General features: G+C 40.2%; 1 protein-coding gene across 1 annotated transcript; it reads right to left on the minus strand.

The window, feature by feature from the left end:
• Positions 1 to 4,554: 4,554 nt before the first annotated feature.
• Positions 4,555 to 18,646, minus strand: LOC108166637 (uncharacterized). Its single transcript, XM_017307071.2, has 10 exons — positions 18,537 to 18,646; positions 16,789 to 16,923; positions 16,221 to 16,317; positions 14,979 to 15,070; positions 14,783 to 14,866; positions 14,510 to 14,571; positions 14,197 to 14,286; positions 7,350 to 7,404; positions 6,898 to 7,086; positions 4,555 to 6,601 (listed from the first exon to the last, which is right to left on the minus strand). Exons 2-10 carry the CDS (start codon positions 16,909 to 16,911, stop codon positions 5,633 to 5,635), a joined length of 1,761 nt encoding a protein of 586 aa, XP_017162560.1. The 5' UTR covers positions 16,912 to 16,923; positions 18,537 to 18,646; the 3' UTR covers positions 4,555 to 5,632.
• Positions 18,647 to 22,129: the final 3,483 nt, after the last annotated feature.

Genomic DNA, 22,129 nt, shown 5'->3' on the forward strand with positions numbered 1-22,129 from the left:
TGGATATGTCACATTTTCCCCTGTGAAGTCCTTGTCATCAGGAAAATAAGCCCAGGGGGGACATCAAGTGTCATGGTGTGTTCTCTTCTCATTTGGGTACAATTAAATTTAAACGGTGTATAAATAAACAACCAACAGGGTAAACTGAAGAACTGTCACATTTTCTCACAGAGAGACTCGTGACATGACAAAACAGCCTGGAATTTAAAGACAAAGTAAATAGAAAGGTATTGTTTGTCTTTTTTTTTGTATGTACAATAAGCTGTAATTCCTTGGCAGAGATGGGTAGGATATTTCCATAAAACCCTTTTTTTTTTTTTGTAGCAGTTAATTATATGAGTAAAACTACAGAATCTGAAATTACAGAGTTAAGTTTTATTCACACTCTCAATAACTTGCTTAACCTGGAGCTTGATGAACGCTGTTTCTATTGATTTTTGAGGGTCGAGTACAGTCCCTTCCTGAGGTTACTTCACGTCGTTTAAGTTATAAAAGAGATTTATCACTTGAATTCTGAAATACTGATTTCAGAAATCAATACTTTCATTGACGTTGAAAGTCCCGGGTCATGGAGCTTCACTATCAGCTATTGGACAGACAATGATAATTATAAGAAGACAAACATTACACTGACACAGAGGACTAGACAAAGGAATAGGTGGGAAGCAGCAACATGTAATATCATATTTCTTAGATGCTGCAAGCTCTATGTATGTGCATGATGTTGCATGTGTTTACATGTTGTCTGTGTATGTATGTGTGATTAGAAGTGGAGGTAATGGTATTTTACTGTAAAACTGATGAAGAAGAGTTGGATTAAGGGTGCACCCACCAAGCTCTAGGATCAAAGACAAGGACAAAAAAATAAAATAAAAAAATGCAGCGGGGGAGAAATGCTGACTCAATAGATTTTTATAGCATTGTTGACTGGCAAAAACCTCAACTAATGTTCAAGTTATCAGGAGATATTTACAGAGATTGATCTCTCCAAACTTGAAAGAGTAAACTTTTTAAGTTACAGTTTGCACAACCAAGATAGACAATCCAAGAGAGGAGAAAAAAAACCCATCAGAGTAGGCGAGAGCTTAAGAGCCGATCTGTTATGCAAGATGACTATCCTGTGTGCTGGACAGATTTGAAGGGAGTGATAAACTCTACAAGGGGCGCTGATTTCAATCTTCTGTATTTCCTTATCGCACACAGCAAAATAAGTTTCTACACGTGAACAAACAAAAGCACAAAGTGAGAAATCTAATCCCTATCTCCTGTGGCCACCTGTAAAGACGCCTTTCTCTTGTCTTTGGCACTTTCCGAGGGGAAACAAATGATTCCCGAGTGAAGAGAGATGAGAGAAAAACTGAAAGAAAGGGAAACAAATGAAACACAGCCAGGGGTGGCATGTTGGAAGCTTATCAGCAGCTAGTAACTTCAAAACAAGTTGAGGGGCTCTGAAAATACACAGGGTGGTATAATGCATAAGCGAGGGAGTGGTAGTGAGTAAAACCAAAAGTTAAAACAAGGAAAAACAACTCCATATGGAGAACAGATAATCTAAAAACTTCTCCTGTATAAGTTTGTTTATACATCTTGTGGTTATGTGGATTGTGTTACGCATTTTCAAGCATCTGCCATGATATTTTGGTTGATAAAACAAACCTGAAACTCTCAAATTCTGTCCTGTAATATACTGTTTTATATCAAATGCCACCTCCTTATTAGCATTTCATTGGTTGTTGTTGCAATCAAGGGAGGCAATGGCATAATAGAGGGTCTTTTTTTTTCATAAACTATAACATATATCAAACATAGCAGGCGAGCTGTCATACCTTCTTTATTTCTCGCGTCATGCTGCACTGACACTAATCTTCTCATTTCAGCCTGATTACATGTCATTAGAAGCTGTTTAACACACATTGCAAACATACTGTGTTGTCTTTAGGAGGAGTGAGAGGCCGTGTAATGAATAATGTATTCCACATCTCAGATTGTAAATCATATCAACTCTTCACACTCAGGCTGAACATAGATCAGGCACATTTGGTTTCAATTCATTACGATTGTCCATCACTGCTGTGACAATAATTGTTTAGTTGTGTATTTTTACACTGATTATTTGAAAAGTCAATCATAATTATCTATCTATCTATCTATCTATCTATCTATCTATCTATCTATCTATCTATCTATCTATCTATCTATCTATCTATCTATCTATCTATCTATCTATCTATCTATCTATCTATCTATCTATCTATCTATCTTTCTATCTATCTGGAGCATATATGTACTACATTCAAAATGCATATTATCTCAATGAATACCTAATGAATGAATAATAAATGTATCCCATTTAAATCCAAATCAATCTCAAAGTTTATGCTGTTGATTTGCACATAGGGACACAACTAAACAAACTTGAATCATAAGAAAATCTCTCTTGTTTAAAGTGGCATCTAAAAGTGGCATTCTGAAATACATCCCATCTCTTCATTGACACTAATAATCAGTTTATTCTGCAGAGCTTTCAAACCAAAAGTCAATTAATTACATTTCCTGATGAACAAAGATGCAGTGAATTAATCAAGTTGGTAAAATCCTTTTTTTTTTGCTGTATGTTTCCCCGATCACATAGCTTTACAAGAATGAACAACAAAACGAAATGAAAATGACACTACCCTTATTTGACAGATCAGTTTATCTCCGAATGAATTTGTGTTACATTTCTTGTCAGAGGAATTAAAAATAAAACTTATAGAGTGTTTGATGTGAAGAGATTACAGGGTATCTGTGATGAATAATTCAGCCCTCCGACCTAATGAGAAGGGCAAAATGTGTGTATCTGCCCTTGTGCTCCTTTCTCTCTGTGTCCACACTTTCTGGCCGCACATTTGTCTTTTTAACATTTTAACACTCTAATTTGCATAAATACAACACATTCAATCACTGGCAATACACCACTAACACTGACACTCATGTTCCATTGTAGTTTTTGTTAATGTCATGTTTTAATAAATGTTTCCATTATGCATCTTTACTCGTGCCATGGTCTCCTGTTTTTGTTATGACCATCAGAAAGGTGTAACAGTGCACTAAGTATTATTTACCACACTACAGTATTTATAATACTTTTAAATTCTAATTTATGTTCATTATTCAGTGCCTGTTCCCCTAAACAGGAATTGAAAAACACAAGTGTCAGTGCATATTAATCAGCAACAGTAAATAGAACAGCTGTGATGACTCAGGGGTGTCGGTTTACTAACCCAACAGATATTAAGATTTAGCTGCTAATTAACACAAACTTGACAATTTCATAGAAGCTGAAAGCTGGTTGTTTTTCATATTCCAATTATAAGGTCACAATGTTACTGCTTTGCTCTTTTTACTGCAGCTTTGAGCCACTTAGACATGTAGCAGAAACCATAAGACTTTATAAAGTTTGCAATATCTTATAAATGTGTCTATATGAACTCTTGAGGTGCATTTGAACAAAAACAAAAGAAATTGTCTGAGAAAAGACACAACAGGTCACAAATGATTTTTTTGTACACAAGTGATGGTTAAGCATAAATAAGCCAAATATGGGAAGTTATTCATATGCTGCCTTTACCACTATAAAGCAACAGAATTACTCCAGTTTCTGAAGGGGGATTTTTATTGTCTTTGTCCCTCCAGACCAGTCTGTATAATGGATTACCGTAATTAATATGTGAATTTATTTGGATTATTTAATGTTTACTTATTTAAGTTTATCTTAGAGTCTTTCCTTATACATCTCACAGAGGCAAATTGTATTTCAATAGTTTAAAAAAATGTTTTATTAAAAAACTAAACTTTATAAAATGTCACCACAGTCCAGGATGAGATTGTTCTCTATATTTTCAGTTAAAAATAACTCTTAAGAAGCTTCAGCCATGCCAGATCAATTCAGGAGAAGATGGAACCTCTTAGATCCATTTCTGCAGCCATGTCTATTTACTCCGTCGCACCACGGTACAGCTGAGATCCACTACATGCGGCTCTCACTCATCGATGGACTCCGTCGTGTCACTACCCATAAACAAAAACAGGCGCTGGCCTAAAAACAATGTCCACAGAGCCAGGCAATCTCCTCTGCGACCTACGAGGCCAAACCCTGCAGATGTTAGTGGGAAACAGAATTCACAGAAGCTTGAGAGGTTCATCTCTGCACTGCTGTTAACATGTTGTTTTCCACTGATTGTATTTTTTTCTGCTGCAGGAATGGAACGGCAGATCATGCCGACCACTCCGTCTTCACATGGCGATAAAGCAAACTATCCTTTCGTTGCTTCCGGCTGCTATGTGTTCCCTTTCTACTGCAGTCTGAGTTCTCCACCTTTCAGGTGTTTGTTCAGCCAACTTCACCAGCAGGTCTAGGAGACAGCTTATAGGTGACCACACAGGTGACCATCATCAAGCAACATCAATCAATTTGTCCATGTCCAAATAATGATAGTGGATTAAAAAGATGTTTTATTGTGCATGCAATAAAAATAAAATTTTAGTAAAAATAATGCACATGAAATTAAAACAGTAAAACAAACACATGCATAATCACACTATCAGAATAAATACAGATAAATTTACACTGTGTGAAAATTGACAGATATGTGCCCTGCATGTGCTTTGTGTGGCAGAAAAAGAAAAAAATCTCCATCATGAAACAGAGGGGTAATGGGATACTTCTTAAAGGGAAGCTGGTCACAGTGGATGGGAAGGTGTATGACGCAAAATCTTGTAAGAGAACCTGCAAAATGCTGCAAAAGACTTGAATGTGGCTAAATTCAATTGAGAATCTGTATAAAAATGTAAAAATTTACACTCTGCATGCAATCTGAGTGAGGATTAACTTCTTGGCAAATGTAAATGTCAGGTTTAAATAAGCTCTAGCATGGTGCTGATATCACGCATGTCAGTTCAAAAAGGATCATGAGAGAAGGCAGCTCTGTCTGTAAGAAAACCACCGGTTGTACCACAGCTTGGAGAACGTAAGACCAAACTGAGAACATGCATGTACCTCAAGCCTTATGACAAATATTTATATGAAATTACAAAAGCAGCAGCACATAGTACAAGACACTCGTACACATGTTTTAGAATATATTTAAGACACTCGTACACATGTTTTAGAATATATTTATTTTCTTCAATATCATCCAATCAGTGATTGCTGAAATCTTAATAATTATCCTTGCACCCAAAAAATATATTTGTATATTTTGTATACTACATATATATAAATATTTGATTAGAATCACTTTAGAATATTCACATTTCCAAATAAACATACAAAAGGTGATAATATTTGAAAACATAGTTTGTTAATATTAAGAAATGTTCAAAATCATTCATTAGATTTTCTTTTGAAAGTTTGTGAGAATTTCAACATAATTTAGAAATACTTGTAAAAGAAAATCTAAGGCATAAATTTCAGTTCTCAGTAGTTTGAAAACTTAAATGAGAAGTTCTGCTAAGTATAAAATAATACTAATTAATTACCAATAATGGCACATTTCCTAATACCCAAATTCGACGTGTTGCTGTACAGTACAACAAATGCTATTCAAAACAAAAACATAACTGGCATAACATTTTAAAGCCGTGATTTTGCTTACATTAATTCCATATTCTGCCATTCCAGATCATTGTCTTCCTGAAACAAAGGGATAGATGAAATGATAGTGGCCAACTCACCCAGGATTGGTTCCAGGTTTTGTGCTGCCTCCCTGACTGATTTGACAAATTTCATGATCTCAGATTTTATTTCAGCTGGTGGGGAAGATGCCTCCACTGCCACATGGTCACTTTCACCGTTGTCGGACTCTTGCATCAGTGAGTTTGACAACAGTGTTGCCTGATCAGAGACTGACACTGAGTCTCCAGTTTCAGACTCGGGGGCAGGAGGAGGCTCACTTCGCTTCTTTGCTTCCCTGGCTTCCTTAATGTGCTGAATCTCTTTTGCATCCATAGCAATGAAGAAAATGTCCACAGCTACAAACAAACCAGACAGCACACCTGTTGCCACTTCTGCCACACGCACTGCCCTTGCTGTTTGTGCAGCAAGCTTGCCAATGTTAGCCACTGTAACCAACCGGACCAGTTCAGCAATGCCACCAAGCCCTTTTCCAGCCCTAAAACCAACCCTCGTCAGGTTTTCCTCTATAAACCTGCTGTCAGTGCCAGGTGTTTGTGGACACTGGCTGTTGATGGCCTGCAGACTGCTGTTAATCTCCAAGAGCCATGTCACCACTGCACAAATTTTCTGCTCTATTTCTTTAATGATGCTGCGAACTGCTTTACGATCAGAAGACTGGTTGACCATGTTTGTGATGTTTGAGGCACCAGCAGTGACCCCGCCAACAGCACCCACCCCCACACCAACTCCAGTGACAATAAGTGAGGCTCCTAAAGTGAAGGGTGCCAGAACAAGCCCCACTATGGATGTAATTCCTCCCACGGCTCCAATCACTCCTCCTGTCAGGCTGCCGATGGTAGTGCCTTCATGAACACGCTCCAAACCATCTGCCAGAGCTCTGAGCCTCTCAAGCTTCTTCTGAAGATCCTCCACAGTTGTTTGACACTAAAAGAATAAACGAGGAACACAGTCAGTTTCTGAAACCACACAAAAAGAAAACCTTGTAGAAACTTGCTGATGACGCTGCCCTCTATGCACTACCTAACACCCCAGGCGTCTCTTCTCTAACACACCTAAATCAAATGGACTGCTTGTGACCAGGTCTAAGGAGAGCCAATTGAGAGAATGCTGCCATTTGGTTCTGGTGTATAGATGCAGAGATGAATGTTTCTGAACACTGGCACTTGAGGACTTTACCTCTAGACTACACTGCAATAACTGGAAAAACGGAAATATCATACCTTAGTTCTAAGACACCTGATAATGATTGGGCGCAGCAGGATCTCACTGGCTGTTGGTCTTTCTTTAGGCTCTTTTTTCAGAAGATCACTCAAGAGATCACAAAGCTCAAATGAAAAATGGCTTGGAAGAGGTGGGTATTCACCACTAATTATCTTAGGTATGAGCTTGACTGTAGTCTCTGCAAAGAACTGAAAAGCAAAAATTCAATACCAGGCAAGGTTTTATAACTTTCAACATATAAGCAAAATTTGTCACTGTATAAAAGGTATGTACTAAAGTATTGATAGCCAAATTAAAAAGAACAATTGAAAAACCTGCTGTTCTAATATAATTTGACGGGGTACCAATTGTATTTTTTATCAAAACTGCAGACATTATTCACAAGTAAAAATAATTGTTTTTAAACAAATTGTTTTGTTTAAATTTTTCCAAGTCAATGTTGTTAACTTACCGCTTTCTGTTGTGCGCAGAGCTCATAGAGTATGCACCCCAGGGACCAGATGTCACTAAAAAAAATACGGGACAAACACAAGAAAACAATCTCAAAATATTTAAAGGATCTACTGTTGAGGTGACTACACATCTGACTTTGTTTGTGGAGATTGTGCAATATGTTCTGTTTTTCTTCTGATTGGTTTATTAATAATAAAAAGGATATAATTATTTAACAGCTTATTTATATATTCATATGCAAATGAGATACTGCCAATATTGCATCAGTTACGCTTTCATTGGAGGATGAAAACGGATTTTTTTATGGTTTCAAGTTAACTCAAAGCTAAGAAAATTAACACAAGCAAAACAGTGATGGACTAGGTGAAGGACCTCCAAAGGTTCATATGATCAATTTATTTTTACAACCAGTTATGTTAACATAATTCTGATCTTTCTAATGTACTTTTCAGCTTTTATTTCTTGTAGTAACAGGCCTATTTGAATGAAATTACCCAATAACTCTTATCCTTATAGTCTGGACAAAATAAATGTCATGTTGGTACTCAATTTTTGAACCCACATGCAAGAACACAACCAGAAGAGACTGATAAATGTACAATGATGATTTATTGAAGTCAGGAAAGGGAATGGGGAATGAATACTGGAACGGAGGACCGGGTCGTCTTACTGCCAACAGGAGACACAGGATTAGAAATGGCAAGGTGAATGTTTTCCAGGAATAAGGCAGGAAATGCTTACTTGGTAGGAAGATGAGGAAGACATGAGTAGAGCGTAGGTTTGTATGATTCGTTGGAGAGCGGGCAGGTATGTTAACGGTTGGAGGAGCGGCTTGACTTTGGTTCAGTACTAATTGTTCTCCGGTTGGGTTCGGGCGTGGGTCTCCAGACCCGAAGCGTCCCGAAGGGAAATCCACCGGAGATGGATCGACGAAAGGGGGAAGACGTACACACGAGGAGAGGCGTCTGGCCGGTAACACCGACAGCGTCGAGAGAGGACACAGGAGGTAGGTGATCCACGACAGCGGGGAGACAGACTCACTCAAACCCCGGGAAAGGCTGATCACACGGGAACAACAAGGAGGCGGCAGGATCATCTGACGAGGAAGACAACAAGGAGTTAGAAAAGAGCAGATCACAGAAGGCCTAGTTCTGGAACGATTGTTACCGAGGTAAGCAAATACTCAGGCGATGAGAAGAAGCAGAGCTGCTGCTTATATCCATAATCCACGCCCTCCAAACGAGCTGCAGGTGTGTGCACGGGTTGAACCTAGTCGCTTCCCAGAGGCTCTGCACATGGGTGACATCTGGTGGATGTCACGAGGAATGACGGTTCCAACGACAAATAAAAACTCAAAACCAAAACAAAGAAAACAAACTAACAAAATAAAAGGGGGAAAAACACAGACCCTGACAGTACCCCCCCCTCAACGGACGCCACCTTGTGGCCGAGCAGAGGACGAGGGTTGAGAGTCCCAAAAATCCCTAATGAGGGTGTTATCAACGACGAACGATCCAGGAACCCAGGACCGTAGCCCTCCCAGTCGACGAGGTACTGGTAGCCCCGACTTCGCCGCCGGGAGGCAATGAGCCGGCAAATAGTTCACTGGAGAGAACAGGTTTAATCTGGGACACATGGAAGGTCAGGTGGATACGTAAGGACGGAGGGAGTCGAAGTCGCCCAGCTGAGTGGCCAACGAGCGCCAGTATCTCGAACGGACCGATGAACCTGGGGGACAACTTCTTGGAGATGGACTTGAGGGGGATGTCACGTGTCGACAACCATACCTTTTGTCCAACGAGTAAGTCGGGGCAGGGACTCTTCGTCGGTTAGCCAGTCGTTTGTTGACAGCATAGGTGTTGTTGAGGGCAGAGATGGTGTCATTCCAGATCTTGTGACTTTTGCGGATGTGATGCTGGACTGACGTGACCGAGATGTTGCTTTCGTCAGACGGGAGGAGTGGAGGTTGATATCCCAGGACTATTTCAAAAGGAGAGAGACCAGTTGCTGCGGAAATGTGGCTGTTATGTGCGTACTCTACCCATGGAAGGTGTTGGGCCCAGTCATTGGGGTTGGTGGAGGTTAGACATCGCAGGGTGGCCTCCAGCTCCTGGGTCATGCGTTCCGTTTGCCCGTTGGTCTGGGGATGATAGCCGGAGCTGAGAGCCACCTTGGCTCCCAGGGCGGAGCAGAACTGACGCCAGACCCGCGATACAAACTGGGGTCGTCGATTGGAGAGGATCTCCTGGGGTATCCCATGGAAATTGAAAACATGTCTGACTAGGAGCATAGCGTCTGAGTGGCGGTGGGAAGTTTGCGCAGGGGAACGAGATGACAGGCTTTGGAAAGACGGTCGATTATGGTTAGAATAGTGGTCATACCTTTGGACACAGGGAGTCCGGTAACAAAGTTGGTGGCGATGTGGGACCATGGTCGTTTAGGTATGGGTAGTGGCTGTAGAAGGCCCACAGGGGGTCGGTTGGACGACTTGTTGTATGCACAGACTGTGCAGGCGGAGACATACTCCTTAACGTCCTTGTATACCGACTCCCACCAAAACCTATGATTGACCATCCCAATGGTGCGACTGATTCCAGGGTGAGCTGAGAACTTAGAAGCATGGATCCATTGTATGAAGCGGGCATGGACAGCTGAGGGAACATATATTTTACCTGGAGGACAAGACTCTGGAGGGGGTTCGGTTTGTTGTGCTTGGCGGATGATGTCCTCTATCTCCCAAGTTACTACTCCTACTGTGCAGCTTGGTGGGAGAATGGGGGCCAGGTTCTCCTCCGAATCGTCAGGGGAGTAGATCCTGGACAGAGCATCTGGTTTGACGTTCTTGGAACCTGGATGATATGAAATGGAGAGGTTAAAGCGTGCGAAGAACAGAGACCAGCGTGACTGGCGTGGGTTGGACCTTTTCGCTGACTGGAGGTAGGACAGGTTTTTGTGATCAGTCCAGACTAGCACGGGATGCTCAGCTCCCTCCAGCCAGTGACGCCACTCCTCTAAAGCCAGCTTAATGGCTAGCAGTTCTCTGTCTCCCACATTATAATTTCTCTCAGCAGGAGAGAGTCTGCGGGAAAAAAAGGCACACGGATGTAACTTATGGTCATGGTCGGTGGTCTGGGACAGGACAGCCCCAACCCCAGTATCGGAGGCGTCCACCTCCACCACAAACTGCTTATTGGGGTCGGGTTGTACAAGGATAGGGGCCTTGGAGAACCGAGACTTGAGTTCAACGAAGGCGGCGTCGGCTTGTGGGGTCCAACTGAACGCCCTTTTAGTGGAGGTGAGAGCTGTGAAGGGAGAGGCTGTCTGGCTATAGTTCCGGATGAACCTTCTATAGAAATTAGCAAACCCTAGAAATCGTTGGAGTTGCTTGCGTGTCTCTGGCCGGGGCCAGTCCAGAACTGCCTTGATTTTATCTTCTGCCGCTCTTACCTGTCCGCTCTCAAGGACGTATCCCAGGAAGGTTACTGACAGACGGTGGAACTCACATTTTTCGGCTTTCACATAGAGTTTGTTCTCCAACAGCCTTTGGAGAACTAGGCGGATGTGTCTTTGGTGCTCGACGAGGGAATTAGAGTAGATTAGAATGTCATCTAAATAGACAAACACATTAATGAAATCTCGGAGGACGTCATTCACAAGGGCCTGGAATAAAGAGGGTGCATTAGACAAACCAAAAGGCATGACCAGGTACTCAAAGTGCCCCATCGGGGTCTTAAAGGTGGTCTTCCATTCGTCGCCCTCTCTAATTCGGAGTAGGTAATAGGCATTTCTGAGGTCCAATTTTGAAAAGATGGTCGCACCTTGAACTGGCTCGAAGGCTGAGGAGAGCAGGGGTAAGGGATACTTGTTTTTAATGGTGATTTGATTTAGACCTCAATAGTCGATGCAGGGCCTAAGAGAACCATCCTTCTTCCCAACGAAGAAAAAAACCAGCACCTAGAGGGGAAGAGGACGTACGGATTATGCCTGCTGCGAGGGACTTATTAATATATTCCTCCATGGTCTACGTTCGGCCCTGGAGATGTTGTAAACCCTACTGTTAGGTAGGGGTGGCCCCCGGCAGGAGGTTGATGGCACAATCGTATGGTCTGTGAGGCGGAAGAGAAAGAGCTTTATCCTTGCTGAACACATTAATGAGATCATGGTACTCACCGGGCACAGAGGTGACATCCGGCGGGTCAACATCAGCTGATGTAGAACATGCGGTTCGTACAGGAACGGCGGAATGGAGACAGGTGGAGTGACATTGGGTCGACCAGGACACAATCTCATCCTGAACCCAATCAATCTGGGGTTTGTGTGTGAATAACCAGTTGTAGCCAAGAATGGGTGAACTAGCTGTGGGAAATACGTAGAAGATGATTTCTTCAGTGTGGTTACCCGAGATTAGTAGGCGCAGAGGTTTGGTTCGGCGGGTTATCTGGGGTAGACCCTTCCCATCCAGGGCAGCGACAGGGAGAGGAACTGGTAGGGGTTCAGTTGACACGGAGAGCTGGTGAACTATGTCAGAGCTGATGAGGTTTTGTTCGCAACCTGAGTCAATGAGAGCTGACACGGAAAGTGGATCATTGTGGGTGAACAGAGTGACAGGAAGGGTGAGACGGGGTTTGGTGGTGGATGGTGCCGGCAGTTTCCCCGCTTTCACTGCCGGACCTGCGGGTTTAAATGTACGGGACAATTAGCGATCATATGGTTCGGCTCACCGCAGTAAATACATAGCTGGGAGCGTAACCTCCGTTGACGCTCCTTGGGAATTAGCCTCGTGTTCCCCAGTTGCATGGGTTCGGAATCTGGGGCTTGGGAAGAAGGAGGTGAAGACTGAGCGGATGTCGACTACTGGTTAGGGAAACGTGTGGTGAAGAAGCTCGGCGGGTCCGTACCCTAGCTCGAGCACAGATTCGGTTATCCAGTCTTATTGCCAGTTTTATGAAGTCATTTAATGATTCTGGTTCATCCAGCGTGGCTAGCTCGTCCTTTATGTGCTCGTTTAATCCATGAAAAAAGGCGTTCCAGCCGGAAGCGGCCGCTTTGATTCTAAAATCAATGGCGAAATCAGAGACGCTTTTCTGACCCTGCTTTAGCCCGTGCAAATCTCTGGAGGACGATGTCTTTACAGTTTCTTGACAAAAAACTTCTTCTAACTCGGCGAGAAGCTTGGGGTATGTACATCCATAATTAGATGCCGTGGTAAACCGGGCTTCAGCCCACTCTAAGGCTCGACCCGTCAACAGGGATAATACATACGATATTTTAGTGTCATCATGGGGAAAACTCTGAGGCGAATGATTAAAGACAAAGGTATATTGGAGTATAAATCCTTTCACTTTCTTAACGTCTCCTGAAAACTTATCTGGAGTGGCCGGGCGGACCTCCGAAAACCCAGGGCGGACGGGCGGATCCAGAGCCACTGACGGAGCAAACGGGGGAGCAGAAGAATGGTTAGCACCCTGTGGAGCTGAGTTCTGTAAGAAATTAGAGAGTTCAGTTAATTGTCGATGGGTCTCTGCTTGGCGATTCCCCAGCTCTCTTAGAGCTGCGTCGTTTGACTGAATGTGGGCGTGTTGATCTGATATCGCTCTTCTGATTGCGTCTGCGGAGGTCGTGAAATGACCTGAGTGTTCTCTCATGTTGGTACTCAATTTTCAAACCCACATGCAAGAACACAACCAGAAGAGACGGATAAATGTACAATGATGATTTATTGAAGTCAGGAAAGGGAATGGGGAATGAATGCTGGAACGGAGGACCGGGTCGTCTTACTGCCAACAGGAGACACAGGATTAGAAACGGCAAGGTGAATGTTTTCCAGGAGTAAGGCAGGAAATGCTTACTTGGTAGGAAGATGAGGAAGACTTGAGTAGAGCATAGGTTTGTATGATTCGTTGGAGAGCGGGCAGGTATGTTAACGATTGGAGGAGCGGCTTGACTTTGGTCAGTACTAATTGTTCTCCGTTTGGGTTCGAGCGTGGGTCTCCAGACCCAAAGCGTCCCGAAGGGGAATCCACTGGAGATGGATCGACGAAAGGGGGAAGACATACACACGAGGAGTGGCGTCTGGCCGGTAACACCGACAGCGTCGAGGGAGGACACAGAAGGTAGGTGATCCACGACAGCGGGGAGACAGACTCACTCAAACCCCGGGAAAGGCTGATCACACGGGAACAACGAGGAGGCGGCAGGATCATCTGACGAGGAAGACAACAAGGAGTTAGAAAAGAGCAGATCACAGAAGGCCTAGTTCTGGAACGATTGTTACCGAGGTAAGCAAACACTCAGGCGATGAGAAGAAGCAGAGCTGCTGCTTATATCCATAATCCACGCCCTCCAAACGAGCTGCAGGTGTGTGCAAGGGTTGAACCTAGCCGCTTCCCAGAGGCTCTGCACATGGGTGACATCTGGTGGATGTCACGAGGAATGACGGTTCCAACGACAAATGAAAACTCAAAACCAAAACAAAGAAAACAAACTAACAAAATAAAAGGGGGAAAAACACAGACCCTGACAATAAATTGCATAATCTACAACACGATTTATTAAGGGAAAATTATCAAATGCCTATAAAACCTACAAGCAGATACTTGCTTATTTTTTAAAAATAAACAAGAACATTATGTGACTATTTGCAAATTCTACAAAACACATCCATTCATCCATCCATTTTCTTTACACCCTTTTCTCTTAGTGGGATCGGGAGGGTTGCTGGTGCCTATCTCCAGCTAATGTTCCGGGCGAGAGGCAGGGTCACCCTGGACAGGTCGCCAGTCTGTCGCAGTATAAAACACAAAAATACAAATAAAATGAATTTAATATTACTGTAGAAAAAGTACCTTTTTGCATCATAAGTTCCTCCTGTGAAGACTTCAGGAGCCAAGTAATTTATTGTTGGATCTGAGTTTGTGGCAGACTGGCCTTTTGAACTGTGAGAAAAACATATTAAATATATAATTTACATTTTAAATTTCTTCTTTGAAAACAAGATGACAGACATGACAAGTTCCTATTTAGCAGTATAACATGTTGGAGGTAGTACAAACATGAACAGTAGGATGTTCAATGAAAACATCCAATGATTGCTACTATTAATTATTGTAAAACCAGAGGTTGGTGTTGGTAGACTATAGATTTTGAGAATAATATTACCTTTCATGAATATTTCCAAATCCACCCAAATGCACCAATCCAAATTCTGACAACAATGTGTTCTGTAGAAAATGCAAAATGTTGTCTATAAGAAGTAGTCAAAGAATGGTAAAACATTTAAGTATTTCAAAAGATTATTCATTGAATTTCTTGTCAATCCATTAAAACATAATTATATTGAGAAGATAAGATAACTTGTGAGTTCTTTTTTTAATTTTAAGATGCAAAATTAAAATGCAGCCTTTCCTCTTGTTTGTGTGATATGTGCAGTACCTTTGGAGTCAGATCTTTGTGAAGTAAATGCGCTTCATGAATGGCTTTGAGAGCCAAACAGATCTCAACAATCCAGCTTAGTACCTACATGACAGACAGCAATTAAAAAAGGCATGAATTTCCCTTTTCTTGGCATCAAAAATCTGAATTCTGTCAAAATCTCAATAAAAGGTGTCTGAAAATGTATTTAGTATACCTCACACTCTTCTGGATTCTTTCCAATAACATCAGCAAGACTCTCAGCCTGGTATTCCTTCATTATTACGTAGTAAATGTTTTGATTTTCATCTTAATGACACACACAAGTATTTTTAGTTTAGCTATTTTTCATTGTCAAGGACGCAACTTAATAGGTTGTTGTACAGCTTCTTTCTATGAAATATTATTGGGTAATGGAAAGACGAGTTAGTTAGTGCCCAAGAAATGTTAAATTATGAAAAAGTCATATTCGGTTGTATTGTGAGCTCTGATTTGTATAATGTTTGCAAAAACAAACATTTGTTTCTTAATATAGCAGTCTTCTGAAAGTTCAAATGTGCACAAAATACACACCAGGCTGTGGAATTATATATTTTTAAAGGGAATAAAGTTGAAATAGCAAAAGCCTTGAAAGTTAAACAGTAAATGATGCATTCACAAAGCTTGTTTTGAGTTACAGGTCTTTTGTTTTTTAAACTTATGAGGTCTGAGACAGACAAGAAACTTACAGAACTCATGTAAATATAAATTTTTGAACTTCATATAGTGTCCTCTAAGAATTTACTAACCCATGTATCTATATACCTTCTTGTTCTTGCCATGTCACCAGTCATTTGGTGAGAGATGGGGTACACCCTGAACAGTTTGACAGTTCCATCCATCCATCCATTTTCCTTACACCCTTGTCTGATGCAGGTCAACACTGAGACACACAGGACAAACAACCATGCACACACACACTCACACCTAGGGGCAATTTAGACAGACCAAGTAACCTAACAGTCATGTTTTTGGACCGTGGGAGGAAACCGGAGTACCCGGAGAAAACCCACGCATGCACAGGGAGAACATGCAAACTCCATGCAGAAAGACCGGGGCCGGGAATCGAACCCAGAACCTTCTTGCTGCAAGGCAACACCTCTACCAACTCCGCCACTGTGCAGCCCCAGTTTGATAGTTCATCATAAGAAAACACAGAGGCATAATACAGGACAAACCACCATGCAGACACACACAGGGCAATGCAGAGAGATTAACCAACCTAACAGTCATGTGTGAGAAAGACGATAAACCCGCAGAGAATCAACTCATGCATACCATTGAAAATTATACCCTACAATCTAGAACCTATTTTCAATTTGTAGCTATGATGCTACTTTTTCATTTTTCAACATTTCTTGGACACTTAACCAAAAATCAGAATCATTAAAACATGGTTTAAAAATACAAGGCAACAAACCTTTAAATGAGTTTCTTATATTTATGAGATGAGGGTGGTTTGTTTGCCGAAGAACTTCAATCTCTGACATTAGTGCATCAAGAGCTTGACTGGAAAGCTGCAAAGCAAAGTCTGGTTGCATGACAGTGATTTGAACTAACAATATTCTCCATCCAGCAAATAAAAATATGTAGTCATATAAATTACAACATCCATTTTGATGAAGCTCGTTGGTCAGATTAAAATAAACTGTTTAAAATATCAAGCTTTAAGCAGATAATAAACATACTTTACATTAAGCTAACATTTCTACATTATACAAGTTTTCCTTAATTTATGTCTTGATGTAATATTCTGGTCTTAAATGTTGTGTTTTAGCTACCTGTTAGCAGAAAATCATCATAGTTAACAGATATAATGACTCAAGTGTTCAACCGAAGAAGTGGAGTTTATTGCATCGACCATCAAGCGGCTTCTTAATGGTAAATTATGTTTAATCTGCAGCTTTGCAACTGAAAGCAGAGGCAGAACCTTCCTTCCATTGAATGATTTATTATTTAATTTAGTGTACATAAAGTCAAAGTCTTACCTCTTTCAGACGAATCATCATTATAAAATACGTGTCGCCATCTTTTGTAGCAGTGATGCCACTTTCAGTTTCTTTTGATAACACGTAGCCTTCCTTTGCCAGTGTGCTTTGTTCCTTCCCCATCTTTGTTAACTGCTGGTGACAAAAGTTGAAGAAACAGGCAAGACTTTTTACTGTTAAAAAGGGAAGTGTCAGGATTTTGGGTTCTTTGAGTTGGTTTTGGGTTCATTCTGAGTCTATTAGTTAATTATTATTTTTTTGATTACATCAGTCATGTTTCTGTTTTACTTTGGTTCAGTCCTTTCTTAGAGTTTCTAGTTTATTATGTTTATTTATTGCGTCCAGTTATTCCTTGTTTCTCTAGTTTAATAATGTTATGTCTAAGAAAGTGTTAGATTAATTTTTGAGAATCTTGTGTACGCTCCCTCGCCCTCTGTGCCGCTCATAAGGAAACACAAGAAGCCACTGGAAGGTTTCACCAGACCATAAAGTCCCTGTTGTGTTCTTATTTTACATAACTGGACAGCGACCAAGAGGAGAGGAGTTGTATAGTTCTGACATAGAAACTTGGGGTGTTCACCTGATGGTTTTATTTTACAAGACTGTTTGAGAAACTCTTGAGTAACTTGAATGCTTTGTCTGGACACTTAACAGTCTCTAAAGACAAAGACAAAGCTAATACTTTCCTTTTCTTCTTTGTTTTCTTTGGGAGACACTGAATCTGTTTGGCAAAACAGGAAGAACTGGAACCTGAAATATGTATCAAGTTACAGTTTTTTCAGAGCTTCTATGAATACTGAATCAGACCTTACATTTGTAAGTTTCCTATTTTTCTACTTTAGGGATGACATGAGGAAAGTTCAAATCTTTATAGAAGTATATAGGTAGCCATATCTCTATTGGAGGGAGTGTAATGGCTCTTTATAGGAGTCTATAAAGGTAGTTCCTGTATATTATCTCTCTCGCTCTGGTTCTCTCTCTGAAGCTACTTGACAATATAGGTAAAGTTTTTTTTGTTTGCTTTGCATCTTTTTTTTTACAGCATATTGCACATACTTTTACAATCATCCATAGATTATTTCACCACTGAAATGTACCAAAACTCGGCTTACTTGTTTTGTTTAGATAAACTTACAGAGCATGTTAAACTTTGTCTGTTGACTTTTTGGTACCTATTACAAAACTGAAGTTGTGTAATATGAACACAACTTAAGTTTATTTTGGCAGTTTCATGAGAGCAACTGAAATGTGGAGCACTTTTTAAAGTTTACACTTTAAAAGTTTCCTCCTCCAATCAACTGCTTAATTGCTTGGGTTCTTGATCGAAACTATGATCATCTGGATTTGATCAAACAAAACAAGATACAGGCGAGTGAAACCTTTTTCAACAAAACCAAAGCAAAATCAAAAAGTAATAATACATTTTATTTGTAGGCGCCTTTCTGGACACCCAAGGTCACCTTGACATAAAAACAAGCAAATTATAAAATACATACCGGTAATAAAAAACATAAAAACACAAACAGGATTTATAAGACAGTACAAAGATAATTAAAGGTTGTATGCTAGCTCAAACAAATGGGTTTTGAGTTTGGACTTAAAATATTGCAGAGACTCGATGTTCCGGAGATCAAGTGGGAGTGAGTTCCAGAGTTTGGGAGCAGACTCTGGGGTAGACTTTGATGCATAATTTGTAGTCACACCACCAATTTTCATATTACCATCATACAATTTTAGTTATTTCTTACCTGACATATGTTATCCGCTGACACTGAGAATGACCGTTGTTGTTTTCAGTCTGTCCCTCTCTCTTTTTTTCTCTCTCTCAATGTGTTCTTTGCAGCGGTTTTTAAAATCACTTTCACTTTCTCTTCACCTCTACATCAGGGCTTTGCGTGTCTTTACATGTTGCCTGTGTGAATATGCCTCTCTTTCATAATTAGAGCTAGGGTTGTTTGCATTAGTACAACATTCTCCAAAGAGTGAGGTTTCCTTTTTCTACTTTCTACTCATAAACATTTTGAACAATAAGCAGCATACCTGGAGACTTCTTGGCAGATACTTGGACAATGTGAGACGTATAAATAGCTCAAATTAAGCTATTGAGTACTTTAAGGAAGTAAATGCTTTGTAAAATTTTATAGCTTACCAAATGAACACCACACCTGTATAAGGAATGTGTGTCCTGGAAATATGCTTGGATAAACAAGTTGTGACAGCAGCTGTCTGAAAATATTTGCCACAAGCCATCTGATCTTCTGTCCAAAATAACAGTATTGATATTTGTTTACATGTCGATACAAAACAGAAATAAAGAATGTTGCTTTAATTGATTTTTCTAATTTTGTTGGTTAAACAAATCTATTAGTAATTCATATATTCTCTCTCCGGCAATTAATTTAAATAAACGTCATGACGACAGATTTAATGCAGACAGCTTGCCAGATATAATGAGCACATGCATGACTTTATTCAAGGGTTTCGTATAGAAGCTCAGTCTATAATCATGAGGTTGTGGCTCAGTGCATCTTACAATGTAATTTAGTGATTTTTATTTTTTATTTTTTTCTGTAATGCAAATGCCAGGAAGCAAATCTCAGGTTAATGACTTTTTCTCAACCACCAAAAAGCCTGTAGAAGAACACTTTTTTTTCTTTCTTTTTTTTCTGTCATAACAGGAGTCATTATATCAGGGTGACAGCCATTTTGTCATTATGACAAGCATCACACCAAGTAAAGTAATGAGACGTGAAGGGAGAACAGCAATATTTGGCACAAATGTTTGCAAGTCAAACAGTATCAATCACATTCTGTTTCTCCCGTCTGTCCTTGTGTTGTTGGGGTTTTTTTTCCACACAGCTGTAGCATCTCCCAGTGATAAATCCTAGTGTGACACCAAACCCTCAAACCAGATAAAATGTCAAAGGATGCAAAGTGGAAGCATAGACAACATTTCACCACTTATGATCAAGCAGAGCTAGAGTAAATTAAGTGCATATGTAGGGATTAGTCAAAAATGGTTTTTCAGAACCAAGGAGCAATATGTAAGTTGTCAAGTTTATTCGCTTCGCACATTTCTTCAACAAGACAGTTCAGAGTGCAAACCCGAAAACAATGAACAAACAAAACAAAAACATTATGTCACAGTGGGAAAATAATGCAAAGTTGTTAGAATTATTGCATGTTCACTTATTAATACCACAAACAAATGGAGTTTCAGGCTTGATTTAAATGAACCGTTTCAGCACGTTTGCTGTATTCAGGAAAAACATTTTTCCAGAGTAGAGGAACAGAAAAACTGAATGCTCTTCTCCATGTTTGGTTCTGGTTTTTAAACTAACAGAAGTATTTTTAAAGTCTTTTCTGTGAGCTACAGTGAGACGGGTAAGAACTGTAGGACGAGGGTGATGTGCTCTACTTTTCTAGGTTTCTTGAGAACGCAAGCAGCACAGCTCTGCAGCTGTTTGACGTTTTAGGCAGACCTGTGAGGACACTGTTGCAGTAATCAAATTAACTTAAGATAATTGCAGTTTTTCAAACTCATGTCTCTTTTGCATTTTCACGCACACCACTGCACATGTAAAAACAAAAGGGAAAGAAAGAGAAAGCAACGTATATTTTTGCAAGCGAAGCATTTCTAAATTAATCAATACACTACACACATATGAGTAACGATGTGTTTGAAGGACTAAACGCCGTAGGAGTTTTGGCTGTCAACTTTGCCTTGCCAAAATCTATGTCTACAAGCATTTTACTACAATGGCCGGCTGCCAAAGTGACGGAGGAGTTGAGAAAAATCAAAGACCACATCAATTTGAGTTTTCAGCATGCTCTGAGTATCGATCATCTGCAACCTACTTCACCTTAACGGTCATGGTTTTATCTGGAAGACAAGGTTGTGTCCCTGAAAAGGACAGATTGATTGCAGGACTCGGTCAGATACAAATAACCAACTGAATCTGATGAATACCAGGAAACAGGTGTTACACAATGGAATAACAAAACATAATCAGCCAGTCAAAAAAGACCCACTGAATGAATAAGTAAAAGTAGTTCACTCTTTTCCTGTCTGTGGAAATTTGGTTTAAACTTACAGTAAGAATAATACAACAGATGTCCTGTCTTCTTTCTTGGGACCTGTATTATTAGCGCTTCTGTTTGGAAAGTCAGTATGTGAAGTTTTATTTACTTAAAGTTACTGGTTGACTATGAGGCATGCAGTTGGTTTAAGTGCATGCCAGTGCCTAAGACTGCAAGTGTGGGCAGATCAGAAAAGAAACATTTTTTTACAGATGAATTAAGTCAGGAATGAAACTGCAGCATAGATTTCCTCTCCAGAACATTAAAGTGTAGCAGTTTAAAACTCCATAGTCTCTGCAGACATAAGACAAATACGTATGTTTAGTTTTACCGAGTTTATAGACTTTTAACGCTCTAACTTACTAGGCAGAAATGTTTTGCTTAGAATCTGCTTCTTCATTGTGTTTTTTTTTTGTGTGTGTGTTTTGTAAATATTGGGTTTTAGTCAATATTTAGCCAAAGTGTGGCTATTACAAAACTTTCTGCAGCGAGGCAATGTGCTGCCAGTGTTTGCTTAATGGGCCATCTGTCAAATGGTTATCAACTTCATTAACATTTGGCAAGGGCGTGAGTAAGAACAGCATATGTAGAAGCAGTGGGAACTATAATTGGCTTCCAAAAAGAAAAGTCATAATCCTGCTTGCCTGGACTGAAAAAACATATTTCAAGATATATACTTTTTTTTGGCTCCTAAGCCTGAAAAGTGATAGTGCTTTATGGAGCTGAACTGCTTTTCTGTACTTTTTGGGAATTAAAGGACATTATAAAAGATAATTCACTTGTATTGAAATTTACACAGAAACAAGACAACTTTATACACCGGTGCACTTCTACAATATTTGACTGAGATTTTTATGCACAGCAAGTTTAGTAACTTCCAAAAATATGAAGCCAATTAGAAAAAAAAAATGATGCATGAAGCCAATAATTAAACACTTACTAGTTACTTATGTTACTAGTTAATTTTATTATGAAAGAAAATTAGAAAAAATATACATGATAACTGAGTTGTGTGAACGCAGCATCCTGATAGCCTTATAGTCCACTTATTCGCACTTAAACCCGTTTTACCCGTTTCCTCATTTAAAGTCATTTGTATTCGCCAGTCATGTTTGCCATATTTGTATACACCGGTGTGATCACTGTTTTGAAAATCTGCCAGATTTCAGAGAACCTTCCCACTTTAAAGCTCCAGTGTGCTTACTGTATATGAACCCAAATCCCTTGCCTTTTATCACCTGTAATGCCTTTGCATGTCATT

The sequence above is a fragment of the Poecilia reticulata genome, chromosome 10, assembly GCF_904066995.2.
Source record: "Poecilia reticulata chromosome 10, P_reticulata-male-v2, whole genome shotgun sequence".
Lineage (NCBI taxonomy): Eukaryota > Metazoa > Chordata > Actinopteri > Cyprinodontiformes > Poeciliidae > Poecilia > Poecilia reticulata.

Coding starts and splice junctions, on each gene's coding strand:
- LOC108166637 (XM_017307071.2), bottom strand. CDS start 16,911: ATGGGGAAGGAACAAAGCACACTGGCAAAGGAAGGCTACGTGTTATCA. Junction 14,867..14,978: donor AGAATCCAGAAGAGTGTGAG/GTATACTAAATA, acceptor TCTGTCATGTAG/GTACTAAGCTGGATTGTTGA. Junction 7,087..7,349: donor TCTGCGCACAACAGAAAGCG/GTAAGTTAACAA, acceptor TTTGCTTTTCAG/TTCTTTGCAGAGACTACAGT.